We start from the raw sequence: 23,223 nt of genomic DNA on the forward strand, positions 1-23,223 counted from the left end.
TCGCGCCTTCTCCTCGCTGTCGTCGCCGGATAGCCCCCCGAAATGCGGACGTGGCCCCAGGGGAAGGTCGATTTCGGAGACGAAGAAGAAAGTGAACGCATTTCTTAAGAGAGCCGGGTGACGTAACGCCTGCTTTGCTATGCTCTCTCAGCGAGAGGCCCCAAAACGGGGTCTCGACCGGCTTTCGGCCGAAGATTCCATATGTGGCCACAGAAATGTCTGGCGTGATGGGCTGTGTTTGGGCAACATAAAAAAAAACGTGCAATGTGAATTCACTGAAACCAGCTGGTATCGGTATCTCGATCAGTGCACCACTGGGGACGAGCTTAGGACGCAGAGATGCCGCACTGCTATAGTCCAAAAGACAGTAACGTAAATTGTCTGGTTTACAGGAGATTGCCATTCTGAATCTCCACAAAGAGTACTGCAAATGTTTTCGTAGTTTTTCGGGAAATACTGTGCACGGCTTGGTCACAACAGCTACATTTCATCAAAAAACATATTTTGCTATTATTACGCGAAACGTAGCTTAGACGCAAGTCAATATTTAGAGGTAGGCGAGTCTAGCACTTCTCAGCTACTAACAACGTTTTCAGTGGAGTCAGACCGCTGCGGCTGTTCCGTATCACCATGCTCGGTGCCTAACCTATACTTGTCTGGTCGAAGCAGTGTAGTATGACTTGAGCCTAGTTACAAGGACTTGGGCCCAAATGGCGATGTCTATAGAGCGGTGGCGATGACCCACCCATTCTTTTCTGCACCACACGACAACAAGAACGCAGCTTCCCGGAAAACACTTCCGAGGAGCACCCTGAAAAAACATTTGGTGTCAATGGTATCAGAGACACACGTATTTGGTGTCCCTGCGAGACACGCAGATGGTCGACCGCGCCCTATGACATATTCACGTTGTAACCATTCAGACGTAATCACCCCCTATATTTCACAGCACTGCAGTTTATAATATCTATGGATGTCCCAGTTATGAAGACGCGCATATAATGCATTCGACCGGTTATTTAAACGTCTGTATTCTGTTGTGAAGAGTGACACAGGGCTAGTTGACTTTCAAGAAACGGCGCCCACAGCTTTTACTATTCCGCTGTTTCTTGAAGATCTCATCAATTGTTAGAGGTGATTTAATTGGATGTTTAGCTTTCGCGCGTAGTCGCAAATGACAAGTTCCATTCACTGCTGTTGCATGCTGTTGTTGACTGTTTCACAGACTTCTAATAGACTAGACACAGCTTCGTAATGCACGTTTACAAAAGCCAAGCGGTAAACGCCCTTACGCGATAGAAAATGTTCTGTGAACACTGTCACTCAGCTTCAATTCACAAAACCAAAATAGCTGTACTTGAACTGGCATAGTAAATAACGGGAAAGAAAAGAAGAAATGACCGAGCAGAACAACACAAAAGGACCAATCAATAACATCCAAGTGATTTTTCCTGGCAAATTGCATCAAGTATGTAGTCTGATGCGAACATACAAAAGCAGCTGAGCCTCAGCCAAGATAAGACAGAGCCATCGCATGCTTGCGCAAGGCTACATATTTGATGCACTTTGCCAATAAAGATCATTTGGAAGTTAGCGCTTGGTCCTCTTGTGTTGGCCAGCTCGGTCATTTTTTTCCCGTGATGCGATGTGCCAGTTCAAGTACGACAAACCAACTCGCCCAATCGTCAATACTTGAGGACACACGGCAGACAGGTGCGTGTTTGAGTTTACCACCACCATTCATTTTTGCGCCACGGAAGCGGCTCTTTTAAAATGCACTGCTCATGCGTCAGAACAGTGCTCTCTCAGCAAGAGAGCATCACTTTCCACGTGCCCCTCTTGTGGAGTTTCATTTTATGAAACCCCACAAGAGGGGCGCGGCCAACACGCTGGTTAGAAGTGTGTCCCTGGACAGCCACCGATAGAACCACGTCTTCACGCTTCATCGAACAGTGATGCCATCGTCAGAGAACGACCTCCACGATGTCCTCTACGGGCACGAGGCTCCCAGTTGTGTTCGCCGGTAACGATTCTTAGTCACAGGTTGCCCTTGGTACCAAACAAATCAAGTATGCTAGCTGCAACGATCCATGATGATGTCACGTGGGCTTCTGTATGGCTCAAAATAGAACAAACTGCTCGAATATGGGATAAAGGAAGATGAAGAGATGACGGGTGTTAACTGCCGACTTAAAATTTCGTTCAAGAAACCACGAGTGTATCTACTCTGGAGAGCATGAAAAAATGTGTTACAATTTTAATCGTGTGTCAGCCCCGTTCTCGTGTCATCTTCCTTCGTCCTGTGTTCGTGCCGTTTTCTCCATGTAAGACTTATGCACAAACACAAACGATCCCGCCTCCACCCCTTGTCTAGATTACATGGGGTCACACCCATTTATCGCCAAATAAAACCAAACAAAATTAGCCCAGCTTTATTGGCTTAAAATCGTAGAAGCTGACGTTAGCAGCAAAGCTTGTTAGTTCGTACACATTGTCAGCAAACGTTGCCATTCAAAAGAAAACAGCTCCCATATCTCGTATATAAGGGTCATTTCTGATGATGATTTGGGGCAGGGATTTCGGTCAATTAACTGATTTTACTCAAATATGAGTAAAATCTGGATGCGTATATTGAAATACTGTTTTTGTATCATGGTTACGCTTCGACACATGTGATGACCATGTGTGTGTGTGCGTATGTGCGTGGGCTTGTTTGGGTGACCCTTGTGCTATAGTGTTGTCGATTTATTTATATGAGGGCTTGAACGTCCCAAACCCACCATATGATTATGAGAGACGCTGTAGTGAAGGGCCCCGGAAATTCCGACCTTGCACCTGAAGTTCATTAACGTGCGCAAAAATGTGAGCACACGGGCCTACAGCATATTTGTTTGCATCAAAAATGCAACCGCCGTAGCCGAGATTTGATCCCGCGACCGGTGGGTCAGCAGCGGATTTGATTAATATGTGGCGCTTGACATCCCAAAACCACCATATAATTATGAGAGACGCGTAGTGGAGAGCTCCAGAAATTTCGAGCCCCTGGGATTCCTTAACGTGCAACCAAATCGGAGCACACGGGCCTACAACATTTCCGCCTCCATCGAAAATGCAGCCGCCGCAACCGGGATTCGATCACGCGACCCACAGGTCGGCATCCGAGTACCTTAGCCACTAGACCACCACGGCGGGGTGCTATAGTGTTCCCGTCTCGAGGCTAAGCTTTACAAAACATTTCAAGCTTTCAAAGCTCGATTAGCATATGCTAAATAGGCTCAGTGGTCTTCTAGTTAAACCATACAGCTCTTTTTCTACAGCTCTTGCAAAGCATATTACCATGATGCCAAAACAGAGGTCTTAACGCAGAGATTGAAACAACAGCAGCAGGTCACCCTTTTTTTTATACCACACGCAAGCGAGTTTTTGTTCTTTGTCCTTTCTATTGTACCACATAGCACATTGATAATTGCATTGTTGTCTTTCTTGCTTTCTGGCTGCAAGCACGTGGCATAGGCTTCCCTGCGAAAGAGGCTAATCACGGTGGACAACTTAAGCACTCTACTTGGCGAAGCGTACGCGTATGCATTGGTCGCACCCACACGGCAACCGAGAGATAACTGGATAAGTACCGTTTCATCCGCATGACGTGCACGACTTTGTTTAATGCTTTGGGTGCTTGGAACTACAATCACTGTCGGGAACAACCTCGTGATTCACGTTCTTCAAGCCTCGGGCGGCTCTGAATAGCCCAAGTAACGTCTTAACAGCTTTTCAGACAGCCCGCGTTGACGTATTGGAATCCAGGCCCATAGTTTGTCGCCTGATGTAGCTAATAAACTTATGACAGTGCAGCTAGAGCTATTACTCACAGAGCAACTGTCTCTCGTCCAGATACCCGTTTGCTACTCCAGGCTCCTCCCCCCCCCCCCTCGAGATATCTTAGAACACCAGCGTCGACAACGACGGCAATACTCACCGCCCCATTCTCGGCTGAGTGTAAAAGAAGCGCATGAGTGGCACCACCTGCAAACAAATACATATCCGCATGTGCGTTTAAAACATGCGATGCGCCCAACCGCATACGCGGGTTCTTGCCCTTGGTGTGGAGGACAGCCAACCCTTGCTAACATTTCATGGTAATGTAAGCTAAGGCCAGCTAAAGCAAATACGCCTCAGATTTCGGCGAAAAAATTCACGATGGAGCATTGGGAGACCTTGCTCACCAGCGAGGAAAGGGAGGCCCAAGTGGTGCTCCTGAACCAGGCGCGGCGGGCTGCTGAGACCAGTGGAGCTCTGGACTAGGGGCCCCACCTACCTGTTTCTAGCCCTTATATCATTTTTTCTATGTAGTAAACGTTTTTCCCTCCTATGTCGTGGGTCATACCGATTTTCATCTTGATGTTGCTTATGACAGATGCGCAAGCGCACAAGCTGTCGGACTTCCTCAGCACACAGAGAATTCTTAGGCATCTGTATGGATGTCGTCGCACTCGTGCGGCAACATGACGTCGAGCGTGTTCGTAACTTCGTGACTATGGATCAAGCTGAACGGTGTCATACAAGCAGTTTCTTGTCAGGCAGTATTGTAAACGAAAGTCACGCTAGGCAACACCTGACCCCACTTATCATATTTCGTGTTGACGTACGTACAATCGGAGCATATCTGCGAGGATCTTAGCGAAGCGCTCCGTTAATCCGTTGGTGTGCGGATGGCATGCACTTTTTATTCTGTGAGCTGTATCACAGAGCCTGAGAACAGACTCCGAACGTTCTGCGGCGAAGGCAGTTTCTCTGTCTGTGATCATTGATTCATCAGCGCCATGCCGAAGGACGATGTTTTCTACAAAGAACTTAGCGGCCTCTGTTGCTGTGTCATGTTGAATAGCTTTAGACTCCGCATAGAAAGAGAGGTAATCAGTGGCGACTATAATCCACCTGTTCCCTGTGGCAGACGTTGGGAATGGGCCCAGGAAATTCACCTCAATCTGAGCGGATTGCTGGTGCTTCAACTGGGTGTAAAAGGTACTCCACAAGGACCTATTTCTGGGTGATTTGGTGCTTAGATTGCTGAAGTACAATTGACTGTGGCGCAAAATACATTTCGTGAAAAGGGGGGCAGCAGAAGAGAAGCAAGTAAAGCGCCGAACTACCAACAGTTTAATGACAGTCTGATAAGCGTACAGGCAAAGACATTTCCACGCATGCGTGAAGAGCCAACACATGACGACGTGCAGCGACAAAAGCGCATTTCTCTCGAATACGCAGTTATGGTAGTGCCACTGACACAATCGCACCCATTATTGTTTTTATAAAGAAAGGTTCCAACAACTCTCTAGCAGTTTGCTTGCTGCTTTTGCCGAGAATCAGCGCTTGCGCAAAGCATGGCTCACTTCCGCAGGCATTCCAGTGCACGGGAAGATGTGGATAACCTCTCTTACCTATGGTATTAGCATGCTCCCTCAGTCTGCCAATAATGCACTTTTCGATTGATATGTAAGGTTTAACGTCCCAAACCCACCATAGGATTATGAGAGACGCCGTAGTTGAGGGCTTCGGACATTTCGACCACCTGGGGTTCTTTAACGTGCACCCAAATCTGAGCACACGGGCCTACAACATTTCCGCCTCCATCGGAAATGCAACCGCCGCAGCCGGGATTCGATCCCGCGACCTGCGGGTCAGCAGCCGAGTACCTTAGCCACAAGACTATCGCAGCAAGACAATAATGCAATTTTCGCAACCAGTGTCAAAGACTTTCCAAAGCTGGCCTTCCTTAGTCTGTCTTAAGTTTCGTGGTTCAATCCCTGCTGTAGAAGTCGAAAGCCAGCGCTGCCAGTACAAATGCGCACACAAAGGGAGCGGGTTAAGCTGGAGGTAATCCCTTATGTGCACAGTGGAAGCTATAACCTCAAGAAGGTGGCTACACGTTGCGGCATCCCGGTCGTTTTTTTTTTTTTTTCAGCTTCCAACAAGTTGGCTCAATCGTGCCCGCGTATAACGTGCGATGAGCCCAGGCGCTACCAAAGGCAGCACATGGTTACAACCTTACCGTGGTGACTACCCCTCTTTTACAGCTCCTTTACATATTTCTTTACAGCTTCCAGTGTCTCGCCACCTATTACATAGTGTTATTTTCTGCTGAGCTTATTGCACATTACTTTAGTTTTATGTATTTTAATTTTCAGATTTGCTCTTCTGCTTTCCGCGTCCAGCTCAGTAATCATGAGTGGTAATTCGTCGTATGAGTTACTAATAGAATTCAATGTCAAACTAATCGCAGATTACTAAAGTACTCCCAATTAACCCTTATCCCTAACTACTCCTAATATATAGGGCCTTGAAAACCTCCCGTAAAAGCGCGGTGGACAGCACTGGAAGGACCCTGTCTCCATGCCTTACACCCCCCTTTATTGGCATTCAGTGGACTTTTTCATGGAAGACTATGGTGGCTGTGGATCCACTGTAGAATTCTTCTAGGATGTTTATATAGGCTTCGTCGATGGTCTGATTCCGCAGTACTGCATGACCACTGATACCTCTACCGAATGAAATGCCTTAACGTAAGCTATGAAGACTATGTATAGACGTTGGTTGTATTCCGCAAACTTCTCCATCGCCTTACTGACAGTATGAATGCGGTCTATTGTTGGGTAGCCTGTACTAAATCTTGCTTGTCCTTAGGTTGACTGATTTCTAACGTCGCCTTAATTCTATTAGTGATTATTTTTGTAAATCGCTTGTAGACAATGGAAAGTGTATAAATTGATCAGCCTGTATAATTTTTAAGTCATTTACGTCTCCTTTCCCATGGATTAAATGGTATTTACACTCGTCCAGGATTCTGGTACCCTCCCTTTCACGAGATACTTCGTAAAGAAGGTGCCAACCTCAAGCCATGGCCTGAGGCGCCCCTTCCTGTCCTCGGTGGTTGCGCATTGCCTGTCAGTGCACTTGACCTGTATCTCCAAACGGAAGCCTTCCGGAAAAACAAGTTCCTGGCCGGCGTTCCAGTCTTCGAGGACCTGCCTGCTGATACGATCATAAAGGCCGACTACCTCTTCTCTCGTGAAGTTCGTCTCACCGTAGATTCCATTGGACTTCCCATCTCCCGCTTCACTCCTACTACTACTACAGCCCAAAAGTCCCAAGTCGAGATCACTGCCAGAACTGCCTAGTGATACCAATCACGGCAGTCACTGGCCTAGGGTGCAAACATTTTGCTCAATAAAGTCAACACAGTGGCCATCGATGCGTCCCGAGCAGACGTGGATGGCATCAGCCTCTGCAGAAGCCTTGCGCCCCTGGTCGATGGAGCCATTCTGGCAGCTCCGCGTGGAAGAACTCTGACGACTTCCCGTCGTCAGCACTTGTCATTGTGTTCAGGTGGCAAGTGCTGCGAACTTGCCACCTGAGCACCACGCTATTCCACACGAAGTATTTACACCAGTCTTACCATCTGTACTTAACTCTCTTCCTTAATTGCCTTATTTCCTCTTTCAAAAGATGTGAATGTGACAATCATACATCTTGTTTTCAATTAGAATGTTACTTTTTTAATTTCAAATGTAGACAGCGACATGTCTTTGCACTTTTGTATATTCTTTAGTGAATATTATTATGCTTTTATGTTTATTAAGTACATTATTTCCGTATTCCTTTGTTCATAGTGTGAAGCTACGCGTTTCGAACTCGGTAGGGTACGGTGGGGCAAAATGAGACACGGGGCAAAACGCAACATTATGACTTTGCTGACCTGTGTAGCTAACACAAAAAGTACTTTTCTTTGTTGCTCATTTCCAGCGACAAGTATACTGATACCTGCCTTGCCTTCTCATGTGCAAAAGTTGATTGCTCACAGCGTTCGCGCTGGAAAAATTACGCGGCTAGTGTCAGTGCGTTAGTGACCCGTCAAAAAGGGCTAGAATTCTACTCGGTCATATTTTCGGATCCGTGCGTAACGCTGCTCTAGTGTCAGTATAACAGCCTAAGCATTTGTTTTATTATGACACCAAAAGCTTAGTTAATTTGGTGCAAGAAAGCGGCATTTTTTTTTTAAATTCGGACTTGTGAGAGGAATGAAACGCGACAAAAAGGCATATTGCGACAAGAGAAGTATAAACATTTTCACTATCATCACGTTTTTGTCGCATTTTATTCCACCCTATCAGTTCTACTTTGCAGATACAAGCGTATTTTTATCTAATTTAGAGGGGTTGTTCATTTCTTCTCCGAAGGCTGTAGAAACACGTTTCTTTAGGCTGATTTACGTTCAACCATGTCTTTTACGTAGATCGTTCTTTTTTCTGGGGTCATGAACCTATTTATGCATTGTACAGTTAATTTTGCACGTCTACTCTTTGTTGCCAAAAAAAAAATGGCAGCATATCCACGGAGTGAATGATGAATAGTGGGTCGAAGCATCCATCCGTCCATTCGTTCTTGCTTCCGTCCATCCATGCGTGCGTTTGTGTGGCCGCCCGTGCGTCCATCCGCCCGTCCATGTGTGCGTCTGTTCGTGCGTCCGCACGTTCATCTGTGCGTTCGTCCCTGCTTTCGTCCATGCATCCGCTCCTGCGTCCGTCCATGCGTCCATCCGTCCATGCAGCCATCCGTGCGTCCGTCCATGCATCTGTCCGTGTGTCCATTCGTCCACCTATTCAACACTCCAAGTACCACCATCTCGCTTCTTTTCATCATATATTTCTCATATAGAAGCACGGTCATCCAGCGGACATTCCAAGGACTGAACGAGAGGAGGCACACGTACACTTTCTTACGGCTTGCACTTCGTGTCTACTTCCCACCTTTAACCACCTCGAGCTCATGCTATATACTAGTTCACTGTATTCATGGCAGTGCGGCCCAACGCTCGCTTAACATTTCTAAAACCTAGGAGGTTACGCCCAGCGAGTATAACGTAGCAACCCTTTCTTGTCTTCTGTGCGTTGTTGAACAATAAAAAATTTGCAGCGTGCGCGTTAACTAAAAGCCGAATTCTCCAGCCTCTCATTCCCCTTAGCAGCCATTGGCAAGTACAATAAGCACTATCTTTTATTGCTCACCAACGCACAGAGGAAATCTCTGACCGGCACCACCTTGGAGGTCAAAAGGTTACAGTTGTTACACACTACTAAAACAGCTACGAGGGACGGACAGGTGCCGCTATAAAGAGTTCGCCCCTAAAAAGGACACAGACCTCGTCAAGCCGTTATGTGGACTTTCTTCTGCGTTCCTGTTATCAGTACCACGTATAGATGCGAAATAAAGTTAAAGTGTCTTTCGCCGCCATGGAATCCCCCACTGAGCGGTCGGAGGCTGACCGTGCAGCTCGACGTGAGCAGCGAGATGCCATTGAAGAACTTCAATGAACTTCAGCGTGCAGTGCAGCTGTGGTGGCGTTCACGTGTGCGGACCCGACACGGAGCCACTGGATACCACCTTTTATTATAGTTAACGCGAAACCATGGTTTGCGGTGACAGCAACGCAGACTCTATTATGTCCAGTCACGACCACGACCTGCAGCTCGTCCGGGCTTGTACTTATGTGCTGCCCTGCATGCAGTCGCGAAGACGGGCACCTAAACTGCTAAAACTGGATCGTCTGCTATGCGTGCTGCAGCTGCAACAACACAGTGAGCCCAGCAAGGCAGTTCAACAAACGGCCCCCAAGAGCAGCCAATACCGCCCGCCAGAGAGGTTTTCACATACCGTGGCAGTTCTGGGTCGAGTAGCTGCGGGCCTGCAGTGATCGATGAGGCACAGCCAATGTCGTCCACCCGAGCCCGATTCTGGAGCTCCCCAAGCCATTTCGCTGCGTAGTCGAGGTTAAGTAGGTGCTCGGGAACGGGCGCACGATGGGCTAGGGGGAAGGCGAGAAAGACAAAGTGAGAATAAGAACAAGCTGGCCCAGCGTGCAAGTGTTGTCTCTTGTTTCTGTGCATTACAACATGCACACACACACACATGCACGCACACGCACACAGGCACGCACGTGCATGTGCGAGCCTCAAAACACTGAACTTGCGAAAATACACCAGTGATATGTTTCGGCCTGCTTTTTTTGAAAACTAATCGGTTTATTGCTTGCACTCACATGAGAAACCCATTTAATTTTGCTTTTGTTATTCTTGTTAACAAATTGGCTTCAAGAATTTCTTTGCCACATTTCTCCTCTTCATTGATGTTAAGTTGGCTTGAGCCAATTAGGCCTCCTGGTGGTGCGTGCCAACCACGTTTTTTTTAGTTATATTCATATAAAGGGGGCTAAAAGCACACACACACACACACACATAATATATATATATATATATATATATATATATACGCGTTATTCGAATGTCGCAGGTTCGATTCCTGCTCACGGCGAGTTATTTTTCACCCACTTTTCTTTTTTCTTATTTACATTACATTGGTTCTAATAACTTCCCCTATACATTCTTTGGCATTATTGTCTGTTAGATGTTAATATTGTGTCAAAACACGGAAAAACGAGCCCTTAGGTAAACAATTTTTCCCCATATATATATATATATATATATATATATATATATATATATATATATATATATATATATATATATATATATATATGACGCTAAACAGGTGAATGTGGGGAAGGAAGATGCGGAAGACGAAGGGTCAGAATAAACTGGTGTTCTGACTGACGCCATGTCTCGTCCGTTACACAAGTCGACAGGATCTACCGTTACATATATATTTATATACGAAAGAAGTGGAAACTGCAACGACTTCTGTTTCTTAAACGTACCGGAGATTTTACTAGCAGCAAATTAAATGTAAGTGTGAAAAAAGAAAAGTGGAGGAAAAGGTATTTTGCCGCAGACAGGGCATGAACCTGCAATTTTCGAATATCCGATGTTCTACCATATGGTCTGTCACTCTTACGCACGTTTTTTGGCCCGATTTTGGTGCATTCGTGTTTCATTCACAAAAACTGTCACCAATGCTCGATGCAGACCGCGCCTGAATGCTTCGGAAGCTTCGCGATTGTTTGAGCGAGTTCGGTTAAGATTACACGAAAAACTCGTGTAGTGTAGTTTATTCGAAAACTTAAGCCGCACACCAAAGATTAGGGTTGTATGTTCAATGCTGCATTTTTGTCTACTGCACTTGTCTCCGCACCTCACTGTAGACAAGTTTATTCGGCAGCCGGCGCTGTTCTCGCCGCTGTCAGCGTGCAGCTTGAATTGCTTGTACTTTGCTCCTTTCATTTTCAGCGCACAGGTTAGGGGTAGCACCTTAAACACATAGGCTTCTGCCTTCGCCAACGTCACGATCCCGTGACAATATAAAGCGTGCTTCAGCTATCTTTAGCCCTGGTTGAAAAATATGCCGTCGCATTCTATCACAATGCGAACACATGTATGTTGCTTACCATCGCCTAGAGTACGTCCCACTATTTTTCCCGTTTAATTTTCTAATTAGAAACTATTATTTAAACAACATTTAAGCAAAGAAGCAACATGAAAATTTTACCGAGAAAATTTGTAGATCATTTCACAAAATGTGTGGCCAAACAGTACGTTTATTTTTTTAATTATTAGTGTTTTTCGGCTTATTGCAGATGACCGCTAAAAAACATCACGTGACACGCCCATTCAGGATAAAGCAGAGAAAGTTCTCTAATAAAATACCAACTTGTCCAAAGGCCCATTCTTCAATCTCAACAAGGCGTCGTTCAATGAGTCTTCGTCAGGAATGCTGAAGCAAGCGACCTGGGGAGACAAGGCCACTGATGTTCGTCAAAGTGAAGATGCTCCGTCAAAGCCCCAGAGCAGCAGCGATGAGCAGAATACGTCTAAAAAAAAGTAAAGAGAAAAATTTCTTCAGACTTGTGCGTTACTGTATACGGGTGCAAATAAAACGTTTCAGTTTGTACAGGTGCCGATTATTAGGTTGTAAGCTATGCGATCGCAAAGTATTTAGAGAAACCTTTGACGCCTTGCTGTCGGGGCCAAGAAAATATACTTTGAAATTGTGTAGCAGTACAATATAAGATAATTGAGCATGAAACATTTGAGATACGGATACTAAATGCTACCAGAATAATTGTATCCTACACATTACTTCCCAATTGTATGTTAACATATTTTTATACATTTGCAACTTTTTAGTAAAATTTATTTATTAAAGCAGCAAACGCATGCGCACCAAAATGCCCTCTGCAAGGTTCAGATGACTGAGGTGCAAAAAACATTTCGTGAAACGAGAAGAGCAGAAGAGAAGACAGAACAGACGTATGCGCTGTTCTGTTTTCTTCTCTTCCCGTTTCACTTTTTTTTTGCGCCTCAGCCATCTGAAACTAGTAAGCACCACCTCACCCAAAAACAAGTCCTTTTGGTCGTCTTGCAAGTTTACTACCAGCGGACTACTTTAATTTATGTCAAATATCTGTTATTATCCGAAATAAGTATTTTCTAATATACATGTAATGTGGGGCTGGGTAGAAGGAAGAGAACAACGAAGGAAGCCAGAATAGAACAGCTTGCCCGATAAACGGGTGTTGTGTCTTTCTCATTCACGAAAATTTCTATAAGTATATTTGTTTTAATGCGAAACAACATATTAGGGTTGATATGACTGCTCAGCCAGACAGATCTCGACACCAGGTGCATTCGGTGGTTATTGCGGGTCACTTTTGTAATTCACGGGTGCCGCTGCTCGGATTGCTGACCAGCTAGCGAGTTAACAATGACAGTAATTTTAAATAAGGACAAAATGAAAAGGGAACACGGACACTCTCTGCTGCAAAGTGCGACACCTCAGCGGTGGTTCACAAGTGGAGGGATAAGGAGAGATTAAAAGAGCTAGAGAGAAAAGTAAATACATAGAGAGAAAAGTAAGAGATTGGGTCAGAAAAGTCCGTGGTTGGTGCCCTGATCGGCGGGCGGTCGTTGAAGAGAGGACATTGCGGACGGGACAACCGTCAGCCACGAAATCTACCAAGCGTCTCTGTGCAGCCGACAAAAATGCTGACGCACGTGAAAGCCGGTATTCGGAGCCGCAGCTATTCCTTTCGCCATGGTCCACGCATGGCCGTGTCACTCGAAGTGCATCTGTCGTTTGTTTATTTGTAGGCTGTGCATGTGTCACTCAAAGTAATTTCAACAGGAACGTGTTTTATGCCGGGGTAGCCGGGGTCCACCACGGCTCCGCTGCCGTATTTCCATCACGGATATGACGTCGTAGAAATACATACTATAAAGGAGATTTATTGAGCAGAAAGGTTGATGCTTGGAAGGCTTGGAAGGCTACGCACCAGCCGCAATTTCCGAGCTCGAGCCGCTGCTGCACACTCGATGCTGCTGCCTCTGCGCCGGAGTACTTCCTTTTCTTCACGATGGCCCCGCGAAAAAAAAAAAAGGAGCCCTCCTGGCGACTTAGTCCTGTGCAGGCGGCGTTGAACAGTGGTACTGCTTGAGCCTCTGGACGTGTACAACCTCGCGGTTGCGACGTCGCAAGTCTGATGGTGGCGTAAGAGGCTCAATGAGGTAATTTACTGACGAAGTTTATTCGAGAATACGATATGGCCCATCGTACTTTGGCAGAAGTTTGGAAGAGAGCTCAGGTGTGCGATGCGGCACTGACAGCCATACAAGAGAACCCCGAAGAAAAACGGGAGTTGAGGTCTGGTCATCATGAATTGCTTTTTGCCGGTTTTGGTCATCGCAGGTAAAGCGACGAGCTAACTGGTGACATTCTTTTGCGTGTCTGGCGGCGTCCAAGATCGGTAGACACTCGGACGCGTCCGGTCGATAAGGCAGAATGGTGTCAATGGTGTGGTGGTGGTAGTGGTTAGAAGATGAGAAAATGCACCTAATTTCTGCAACCCGGTCGGGAGCACGGCGCAGTGCCTGGAGGGGTGACGGCCGTAGAGGAGGTAAAAGGGGGAGAAGCCTGTTGTCGCTTGCGTTGCCATATTATAGGCGTATGTAATGAATGGGTGAACTAAGTCCCAGTTAGAGTGATCAGGCGTCACATACATAGATAGCATGTCACCGAGAGTACGAATAAAGCGCTCGGTAGCCCCATTGGTTTGAGGGTGGTAAGCGGTACATGTGCGATGTACAATAGCACACTCAGCGAGCAATTTTTCAATGACCTCGGACAAGAAGGCGCGGCCATGGTCACTGAGGAGTTCTTGAGGGCCTCCATGACGCAACACAAAATGAAGCAGTAGGAAAGTGGCAACCTCCTGTGCTGCAGCCGTTTGAAGAGCAGCGGTCTCAGCATAGCGCGTTAGGTGGTCGATAGCAACTATTATCCACCTGTTGCCAGTCGGAGTCAATGGAAGTGGCCCATAAATATCTATTCCGACCCGTTCGCAGGGTCGGGAAGGGCCTGGTAAAGGCTGCAGCTCACCGGCAGAGGCGTGTGGTGGAGATTTTCGGCGCTGACATTCGGCACAAGAGCGGACGAAGTTGCGGACGAAGGTATACATACCACGCCAGTAGTAACGATTTCGAAGCCTTTCGTAGGTCTTGAAGACTTCTGCGTGGTCACATTGTGGGTCAGCGTGGAAAGAGGAACAAATTTGCGACCTCAGGGTTCGCGGAACAACGAGCAGCCACTTGCGTCTCTCTGGTGCGTAGTTGCGTCGATAGAGAAGCGTGTCACGTATCGAGAAATGTGGAACTTGGCGCCGGAGCGTTCGCGTCTTTGGGAGTTCAGAAGTGTCGGAGAGATGATTGAGAAGAGACGCAGTCCACGGGTCATTGCGTTGTTCGATAGCAATGGTGTCAAAGTCAAGCGATGACAATGTGGAATCGCAAGCGGAGTCAGCTGTGGCATTCTGGGACAGGGGGGAACGGAAAGGGCGTCGGCGTCAGCATGCTTCCGTCCTGACCGATAAACCATGCGTATGCCATAATCTTGAATTTTCAATGCCCAGCGAGCGAGGCGGCCAGGTGGGTCTTAACGTCGAAAGCCAGCACAGTGCGTGGTGGTCGGTCATGACGTCAAAAGAACGACCATATAGATATGGGCGAAACTTTCCAAGGGCCCACACAATGGCCAAGCACTCCTTTTCTGTGACGCTGTAGTTGCTCTCAGCCTTGGTAAGTGTGCGACTAGCGTATGCCACGACGTATTCCTGATGCTCCGGTTTACGCTGTGCGAGCACAGCAACCAGGCCTACACCACTGGCGTCGGTGTGGATTTCAGTTGGAGCTTCAGGATCGAAATGGCGTAGAACGGGTGGCGTCGTGAGAAGCCGTCGCAAGGTGGTGAAAGCCTCACCGCAGGCAGGGGACTACGATAAGAGGTCTTTACAGTTGCTGAGAAGTTGCGTGAGAGGTGATATAATAGACGCGAAGTTTCGGATGAATCGCCGGAATTACGAACACAAGCCGATGAAACTTCGAAGTTCTTTGATGGTGGCAGGTTTAGGAAACGCCGTAACAGCTCGCAATTTCTCGGGATCCGGGAGGATGCCTTCTTTGGAAACAACGTGGCCGAAAATGTTCAGTTGACGCATGGCAAAACGACATTTTTTGAGGTTTAATTGCAAACAGGCGTTAGTCAAGCAAGTAAGGACGTGCTGAAGGCAACGTAAGTGGGTGTTAAAGTTAGGGGCGAAGACTACATCATCGAGGTAACACAAGCATATCTTCCATTTTAGTCCACGCAGGATGTTGTCCATCATTCGTTCGAACGTTACAGGTGCATTGTATAAGCCGTCAGAAAGGTTGATGCTTGGAAGGCGATGCACCAGCCGCAATTTCTGAGCTCGAGCCGCTGATGCACGCTCGATGCTGCTGCCTCTGTGCCGGAGTACTTCCTCTTCTTTACAATACTAACAGATTGCAAAGAAAAAAACGAAAAGGAAAGCATCTGTTGCGCGCAAGGGAACCAGCAACCCCTCGCTTTATAGTGCGTGGCGCTAACCACAGAACGTACATTGTCGGTGCTAACGGCAAGCCATATATATATACACTATACACATTTTGGTGGTCCTCAGAGCTTCGAAACTTCAGGTTGTTTTCGTTATCGGTAGTTAAGACGGCGCGCAGCCTCACGTTGGGGGCGTTGGGAGGGCTCTAAAGGTAGGGTTCCTCGAGCCACTCTTTGAAGGGGTGATTGCCGCCTTCAGATCGGCGGCCGCCATTCGGTTCTCCCTGTCTCGTCGCGGCTGGTTGAGTGAGACACGTGCACGGCGTTTTCTCGGGCAAAATGCAAGGGTGTTGCGTGCCACAGTGCACGAACCACTCCCGAAATGGCTACAGGATGTTCAGGTTCCCGAAAGATCCAAAAAAGCCGACTCTTGTGGCTTGTAAATATCAAGCGCGAGAACCCACGGGCATTTCATGTTTGTGCAGCGTAATTTATGCCATTTCAGCATTTCAAGAGTTATAACTTAAAGCGCTGTCACATGGGTACTTTCAATCGCGATAAAGCTTGATGTGATTGACTCTTCTTAAGAACGGGCCAATCACTGTTGAGAAATTTGATTCCGATTCGGCTTAATTGCGATTACCAGTGCACCGAGTGCAATACACGTTCATTTGCATACTGTGTACACGCGCATTTAACTCATTCATTTTGGATTGCACAAAATGCGTTGATCACAATCGCTCCTTGTACACAAGCTGCATATGCACGAAGATGTGCGCCCACGTTGTGCACTTGTTGCTGCCGGCGCCTTCAACCATTTATTTAAGAAGCAAAGCCCTTTACGCCGTGGGTCACGTGTCGTCGTAGTCGTAGTAGCCAGTTCCATTGCATTGCATGTCAATTAAAGCGGTGTCACAGCATATCCACGGAGTGGATGATGATAAGCGGGGCGAAACATCCATCAGTCCGTCCGTGCTTACGTGCGTCCGTCCGTCCATGCGTCCTTCTGTTCGTCCGTCTCTGCGTTAGTTCATGCGCCCATCCATCCATCCGTGCGTCTGTCCGTCCATGCGTCTGTGCATCCGTCCATTCGTCCATCCCTGCGCTCGTCCGCGCGTTGGTCCGTCTGTGCGTCCGTCCGTGCACATGACCATCGCCTACGACATGAAATGCGCTCTAAAGCTTGTATGCGTAAGTCAGTGTCTGCACATGCCGGTGAACTCTAGTTATGAGAATGACTCACAGTTCCTGGTTGACATGATTTCCTAGGGAAAAAGAGAGTGTCGCGGATATGCTGAAGAGAAAATTGATGATGGGGAAAATCTTTTCATTGAAGCGTTGACTTCAAAGAATGCAGCATTTTGCACCATATAGGTGGATTTTTTGTGTAAGAAATCTACAATGTAAGGATACACTCTTTCAGCCGCGTATCTCATTGATTTAATTGTTATGTGGGGTTTAACGTCCCAAAACCACTATACGATTATGAGAGGCGCCGTAGTGGAGGGCTCCGAAATTATAGTCCACCTGGGGTTCTTTAACGTGCACCCAAATCTTAGCACACGGGCCTAGAACATTTCCGCCTCCATCGGAAATGCAGCCGCTGCAGCCGGGATTCAATCCCGTGACCTGCGGGTCAGCAGCCGAGTACCTTAGCCACTAGACCACCGCGGCGGGGCAAGCGCACCAAAACAAGCGAACTCTCAGAAAGCAAAGCCGTGGGACGGGCACTTTCCACAACCATCACTGCGCATCGCAGAAGCGCGCCCCGCGCGAAAGATGTGCACGTGAAACCAAGCCGCGTCCGTGAGTCCTGGTGCCGCTCACCGCAACAAACACCGCCGTTCAGTCGCTCACATATGAAACAGACCTAAGAGATGTGTGCGAATTTCGTATATATCTGTCGTATCTTCAGGAATTCAAATGAATGACAAAGTTGCATCACGTCGGACACAGAGTTCACACTTAATTTTTTTTAATTAAAAAGTTGTTTACGTCTTCATAAGCTATACCTTTGAAAAGGTGTCCAACCTTGTCTTCTTCAGACATCCTGCAGGATAGTGAATACCATCTTGCACAATTTCAAGATTGGTTCCATGTACAGGTGCTCCAAAAGTAAAACGGAGCACGAGAGCTGTGGCCCGTGCTATACGTACGAGGGAATGCCAGCACGCTCCATGAGGAAACTGGTTCATTAATTTTATACGGAAATGATGACACTGTCTTCTCGCACTTTTTCGTATAAATATATGAATTCCCACAGTACATTGTGGTGAGTAGGGGCCAGGGCAAGACTTGGTGTAAGGGCTTTTGCAAAGGACCAGAAAGGTCAGGGATGAACATGAAGAACCGTATAAACATAAAAGCCATTCTCTGATGGAGCATGCTGGCATTCACTTTTGCGTAGCTTGGCTCCAACTCACGTGGTACGTTTTCCTTTTGAAGAACCGGTGTGTCGTTCACATGCCCCTTGCAAGTGGTGCCTTCTGAACCAATGTCTTCTATGCATGCTTCTTCTATGCGTTGGAGTCGCTGAAGCACTTCTGCACTGCAATTCGTGAATTCGTGTCCTCGTGGTTATCGTACCGCATGATAGAGCAGTCGGTCGGCGAAAGATGATCACTGCGCTGCGCTACCGAGTCCGATCCGTTGCTTCTGCGCACCCTCGGCTTATAGCTAGTTCTTCAGCCATACGTTGCCGTCTTCCTACGTCCCGTCGGAGTTTGGTGGCACTCGGTAGCATGGCATTAAACCCACCTAAGGTGGCTTCGAGGCATCAGGGTTCTGCTCATGGGACATTTTACCCATCTGTTTATACGTACTCCAGGGTAGCTTAAAAGGACCTTAAATGGGCCCTCGATGTACCTATTTTTTATATTACTAAGCCTGTAATGGTAGGTAAAATTATTTTAGAATAGGTCCAAGTACCGATATCAAATGCTTAGGATTTTAATGGCCTAATGAAGCCATCGCATGGCTGCCGACTGCATCATTGTGTAGTGGCGCTCGCCAGAATCTGTAGCAAAGCCAGGGCGTGGAACACCAGGCCTGTGACCCCAACTCCCCCCGCAATGTTTTTTTTTTTCGCCATAAATGCCACAGCGCAAAATGATCATTGGTATGCCTGGCCCCCCGAATTCAAATCAAAAATCCCCCCCCCCCCCTCCCCGAAAAATTTCTGCCCATGCCTTTGGCCAGAACTATTGCAAAAAGTACAGTGAAGCGAGCAGGCCTATGATTGAATAAATGTAACCTTGAAGAGCCCCCAAACTACCCAGAGGTCTAAATTCAGTCGTAATGCGGGAGTTGTGCTTGAGTGCACAATGACCACGGAGCCGTGAGAATTTTTTGAAATGGTGCCGTGATAGCAGAGTTAGACGCGCTTGATTGTCGAAACGTGGTGATGACTACACTTCGCTACCCTCCATTGGAATCGCCTCTCAAAGCCGCTTTGCCCGATCTCCGAGCGCCCCTTCCCATTCCGCGCGGCAAACGTCATCGCCGATGCGCTGCTCGAAACAATCTACTTCCGGTTGCCGTGACTCTGTCCCTCCGCGAACCGCTGCTGCCGTGCCGACCCGTGCTTATATGAATCGTGCCGGTATGGAACCTTGTTGCGGGCAGCAGCAGCTGATTCGCAAGCGCGCGCATGCACGCGCGTAACACGAAGAACAACATGCAGCGCGGACCGCAGTTTGCAGACCAACCGGAAGTCGTAGGCTTTTGCTTGACCAATCATAGAAGATTCGTACTGCACGTCACGCGGAGTTCGGAAAGGCCCGGAGAGGTGGAGGGATTGTTTCTTGGAAATCGTGGCACGCCGGCGGCTCGTAACGCTGTCAGACGTAGAATCATTGATCGCGAGAGCATTCTGCACACGACGCGCGTGTTTGCTTGACACGTTTGTAAAAAAAATTGCCATGCCTGCGCGGAACGCGCAGCTCAGTCACAGGAAAAGCTCAAAGAGAAGCCTTTCAAAGCCTTTTCTGAACACTCTTTGGGTAAAGGCTAAAAACACACTTGTTTGGTACCCACTACGCCATAAATCATCAATTTCTGTGTAGTCAGCCGGTATTCACTTTGCTACCCTTCGTCATTCTTCGGAAAGGCTTGGTATCCGCCAAACACTTGCAATGAATTTTGTGCGAATTTCGTGTTTCATGCAATGGATGACGACGATGAAGTATTACGCCTGAAGTGGGCATGTGACAGGTGAAGAACAAGTTTTCGTAAAGGGTTGCACCATTGGACGACCCACTCGTTAAGCTATTCGCATTCTACGACGACTGCTTGTTCCTTTGCTGTTCTAAAACGCTTTATTACTCCTATTAACGCGATCCCTTTCCAGACATCAAGCCTGCCTAAGGCAAGTTTTCGAATGAGTTCCAAGCACCAGCGTGGCTCAGCGGCAGAATACTGGGTTGCACGCAGTGGACCCTAGTTCAAATCCCAGTGCGTTATTTGTGTTTCTTTTATTTGGAATTTTTGTTTCTTATTTCGTGTGACATTGGTTACGAACACCGGCAGCGGCGGACAACAAGGGCGCAGCGCGTGACCCGTGTTGTGATCTCATAAAGCTTTTTTTTTTTAAGCTGTTATGAGATCACAACATGGGTCACATTGTCTTACGTTGCATGCTACGTGGGCTAGACGGGCAGATGCATGAACGATCGCTTACAGAAACACGCTAATAACGTTCGTAATGGAGAAGATGGCTTCCTGGCGCTACACGTAAGCACGTGTGGGTGCACTCCGCAGTTCGAAAGGACAACAGTTATCGGTAAGATTAAAGAAGAGGCCGAGCGTGTAATCTATGAGGCTGCTCAGATGGCGCTTGAAAGGAGCGCGCGCGTAAGCAAGCCATCAGTTGCTCTGTCAGAAAGAGGGCTATGTTTTTTTGGGGTGCGAAGGTCTGCGTAGCAGGCTCAGTGATGATGTTAGCTCGTATCTTTGCATCTGTAGTTTTTCCACAGTTTTTTTGTTCACTCGGGTATATATAGTAGCCTTCTTGTCAATAAAATTTTATTTGGAAGTCAGCGCTCATTGATAGATATGTGGGGTTTAACGTCCCAAAACCACCAAATGATTATGAGAGACGCCATATGGAGGGCTCCGGAAATTTTGACCACCTGGGGTTCTTCGGCGTGCGCCCAGATTTGAGCACATGGGCCTGGAAGTCAGCGCTTGTCCGGTCTATTTACTGTCCATCGTGTGGTATTTTCGCGCTATTAACCTTAAGTATACACAACCGACTATGCTCCAGTCAGCCACTTTGTTAACTCATGACAGATTTCGCTGTAAAAAAAAACATTGGAAGTGGTGTATGGGCTTTTTTAAAGCGATCGTGGCGTGGCATCAAAACTGGGGTTGCCAGTGCGTCTCGCTTTCGTTTTTTCGCTTTTTCATAGAAACTAGAATAAACGTATTCGAAAAAAACTATTAGAAAGCATAACGGACATTTTTGCTTGCACAGGTCGGTCCAAACAAAATATTTTCTCTCTTTTTGCTTTAGTACGATTGTGAATGCCTCTTGCTGCACGTACGGTCGACTCCTGGTTGTTGAAGTGGCGCCAGTAATTCTAAACATTTAATTAACTTTTAATTTTTTCACATCGATTAGTAGACTGTTGCACAAGGACCACTCGAGCACTTTGGACAGTGCCCTATTCGTTCAGGAACACAAGTCTGATTTGATACCAGATGAAACAAACAGTCTAGCTTCATCCGCGTTTAAAACTAAATTCGTACACTTGTCAATAAAATGTAATTAATTCACGGACGCGTTAAATAAAAAGGGCCCCAAGATGTGCCGCTTAGTTATAATAAAGATGACGCAGAACCATCGATAACTACACACTGTTGCCAATCGGAGGAATACGGCTGCAAAAGTGAGTAAAGAACACTCATGCCATATTGTTCTAGTTTTGTTAAACGTGTGCTGTGATAGAGCGAGTGAAATGCTTTATAGCAATCAAGGAAGATGCCAAGAGTTAACTTTCCCGCTTTTATGTTTCTGAGTAAAAGTTTTTTGTGTGTGTGCCGCGAGCGCAGACGCAGTTGACCTGCCCTGCGTAAAACCATTTTGGCATTCGCACATGATTACGTGATTGAAGAAAAAAAGTTATGTAGTCGGCGTAAATCATCTCTTCGAGGGCTCTGAAAAATATAGGCAAAGCTGACGTAGGTCTGTAGTTCCCGACGTTGATCCTGTCGAGAATTCTTCGGGAATCGAGAAGCGAATCCAGGTTAGAGATTGGGAAGGTGCAGCGAACGGGGCCCGATGACGCTATTGCGTTCTGTTCTTACAGGCGAGGCTCAAGCGATCTTCAATTTGTTCTATTTTCTGCCTGCATCGTCAACTTCTATAGAAGCAATGTTGTAGTTAGCGGTTCATACGAGCAAATGTTTTTTTTTCCTTTGCCTTTATGTATGTAGTTCCTCGTACTTTTCCACAAACTGTCCATTGTTTGCCTGTCCTTTTAGTATTTTTTACTGCTTTAAACACGGCTTCATCGGTGTTATGTTCTAGCATGTTACTGAGGACGACGGATACCCTACATAAACCGCTAGCAGTGCAATGGGGATTTTTACTTCGGCTTCTTTCCAGTAGAACTTCTCAAGTAGGTGGACACGGAGAGTGAAACAACGAAAGGCTTACACACCTGTATTGTCGCTCCACAGTTCGCCATTTTAGAGGCCGATGCGTCGGTGGTTGGCCCTCCGGACGACTTTCCGCCCTTGGGAGGAAACCGCGAAGCCGCCCCTGCCGTGGATCCGCGCCTGTTCCCAACAGCTTGCGTGTACCTGACCTAGCGCATGGAACGCCCCCTGGAGTATGAGCGATGTGCAGCGGCGACGATGGCGTCATCAACCTTGAAAACGATATTACCAGTAATCCGGCAGTATCTCATCTGGGGGCGCGGAGGTACGATGGGTGAAACAACGAAAGCCTTACACATCTGTCTTGTCACTCTGCAAGTTAGTTGCCCTGGTAAATTACCTGATAGCAGCTTTCAATGAGCTCATCTTTTTTCTTTTCATGCTTTCGCGCCTTGAAGCTGTTCGCAAGTGTGCACTGCATGTTTGACGCTTCCTGCACGTGAGGGGTGACATAGAATGCAATCCTGGTCCTATAAATAAAACTTGGTAAAAAAAAGATTAATTCAAGTTTTGATAGTGTTCCACGCATTAAAGCTAACTATGGGCGTAGCCAGAAAATTTTGACGATATAAGGGGGGGGGGGGGGGTTCAACTATAGTTCATGTATGTTCGTGCTTGCGTTTGTATGCGTGCGTGTCACATGCGCATGCAAAACTGAAAAATTGCGGGGAAGTTGACCTACCCCCTATGCCTTTGGCTACGCCCCTGAAG

At 47.1% G+C, this 23,223-nt stretch overlaps 1 protein-coding gene across 1 annotated transcript in view; it reads right to left on the minus strand.

Annotated features, from left to right (window-relative positions):
• Nucleotides 1-22,790, minus strand: part of LOC142761758 (retinol dehydrogenase 11-like) — a 57,821-nt gene extending 35,031 nt beyond the window's left edge. The window contains exons 1-3 of the mRNA XM_075891739.1: nt 22,515-22,790; nt 11,659-11,818; nt 9,709-9,859 (exon numbers count right to left, since the gene is read on the minus strand). Coding sequence (XP_075747854.1) covers nt 9,709-9,859; nt 11,659-11,674 — 167 coding nt within the window. The 5' untranslated portion in view covers nt 11,675-11,818; nt 22,515-22,790. The remainder of the gene's footprint in view (nt 1-9,708; nt 9,860-11,658; nt 11,819-22,514) is intronic.
• Between the last annotated feature and the right edge of the window lie 433 nt (nt 22,791-23,223).

The sequence above is a fragment of the Rhipicephalus microplus genome, chromosome 1 (assembly GCF_043290135.1).
Source record: "Rhipicephalus microplus isolate Deutch F79 chromosome 1, USDA_Rmic, whole genome shotgun sequence".
Taxonomy (NCBI): domain Eukaryota; kingdom Metazoa; phylum Arthropoda; class Arachnida; order Ixodida; family Ixodidae; genus Rhipicephalus; species Rhipicephalus microplus.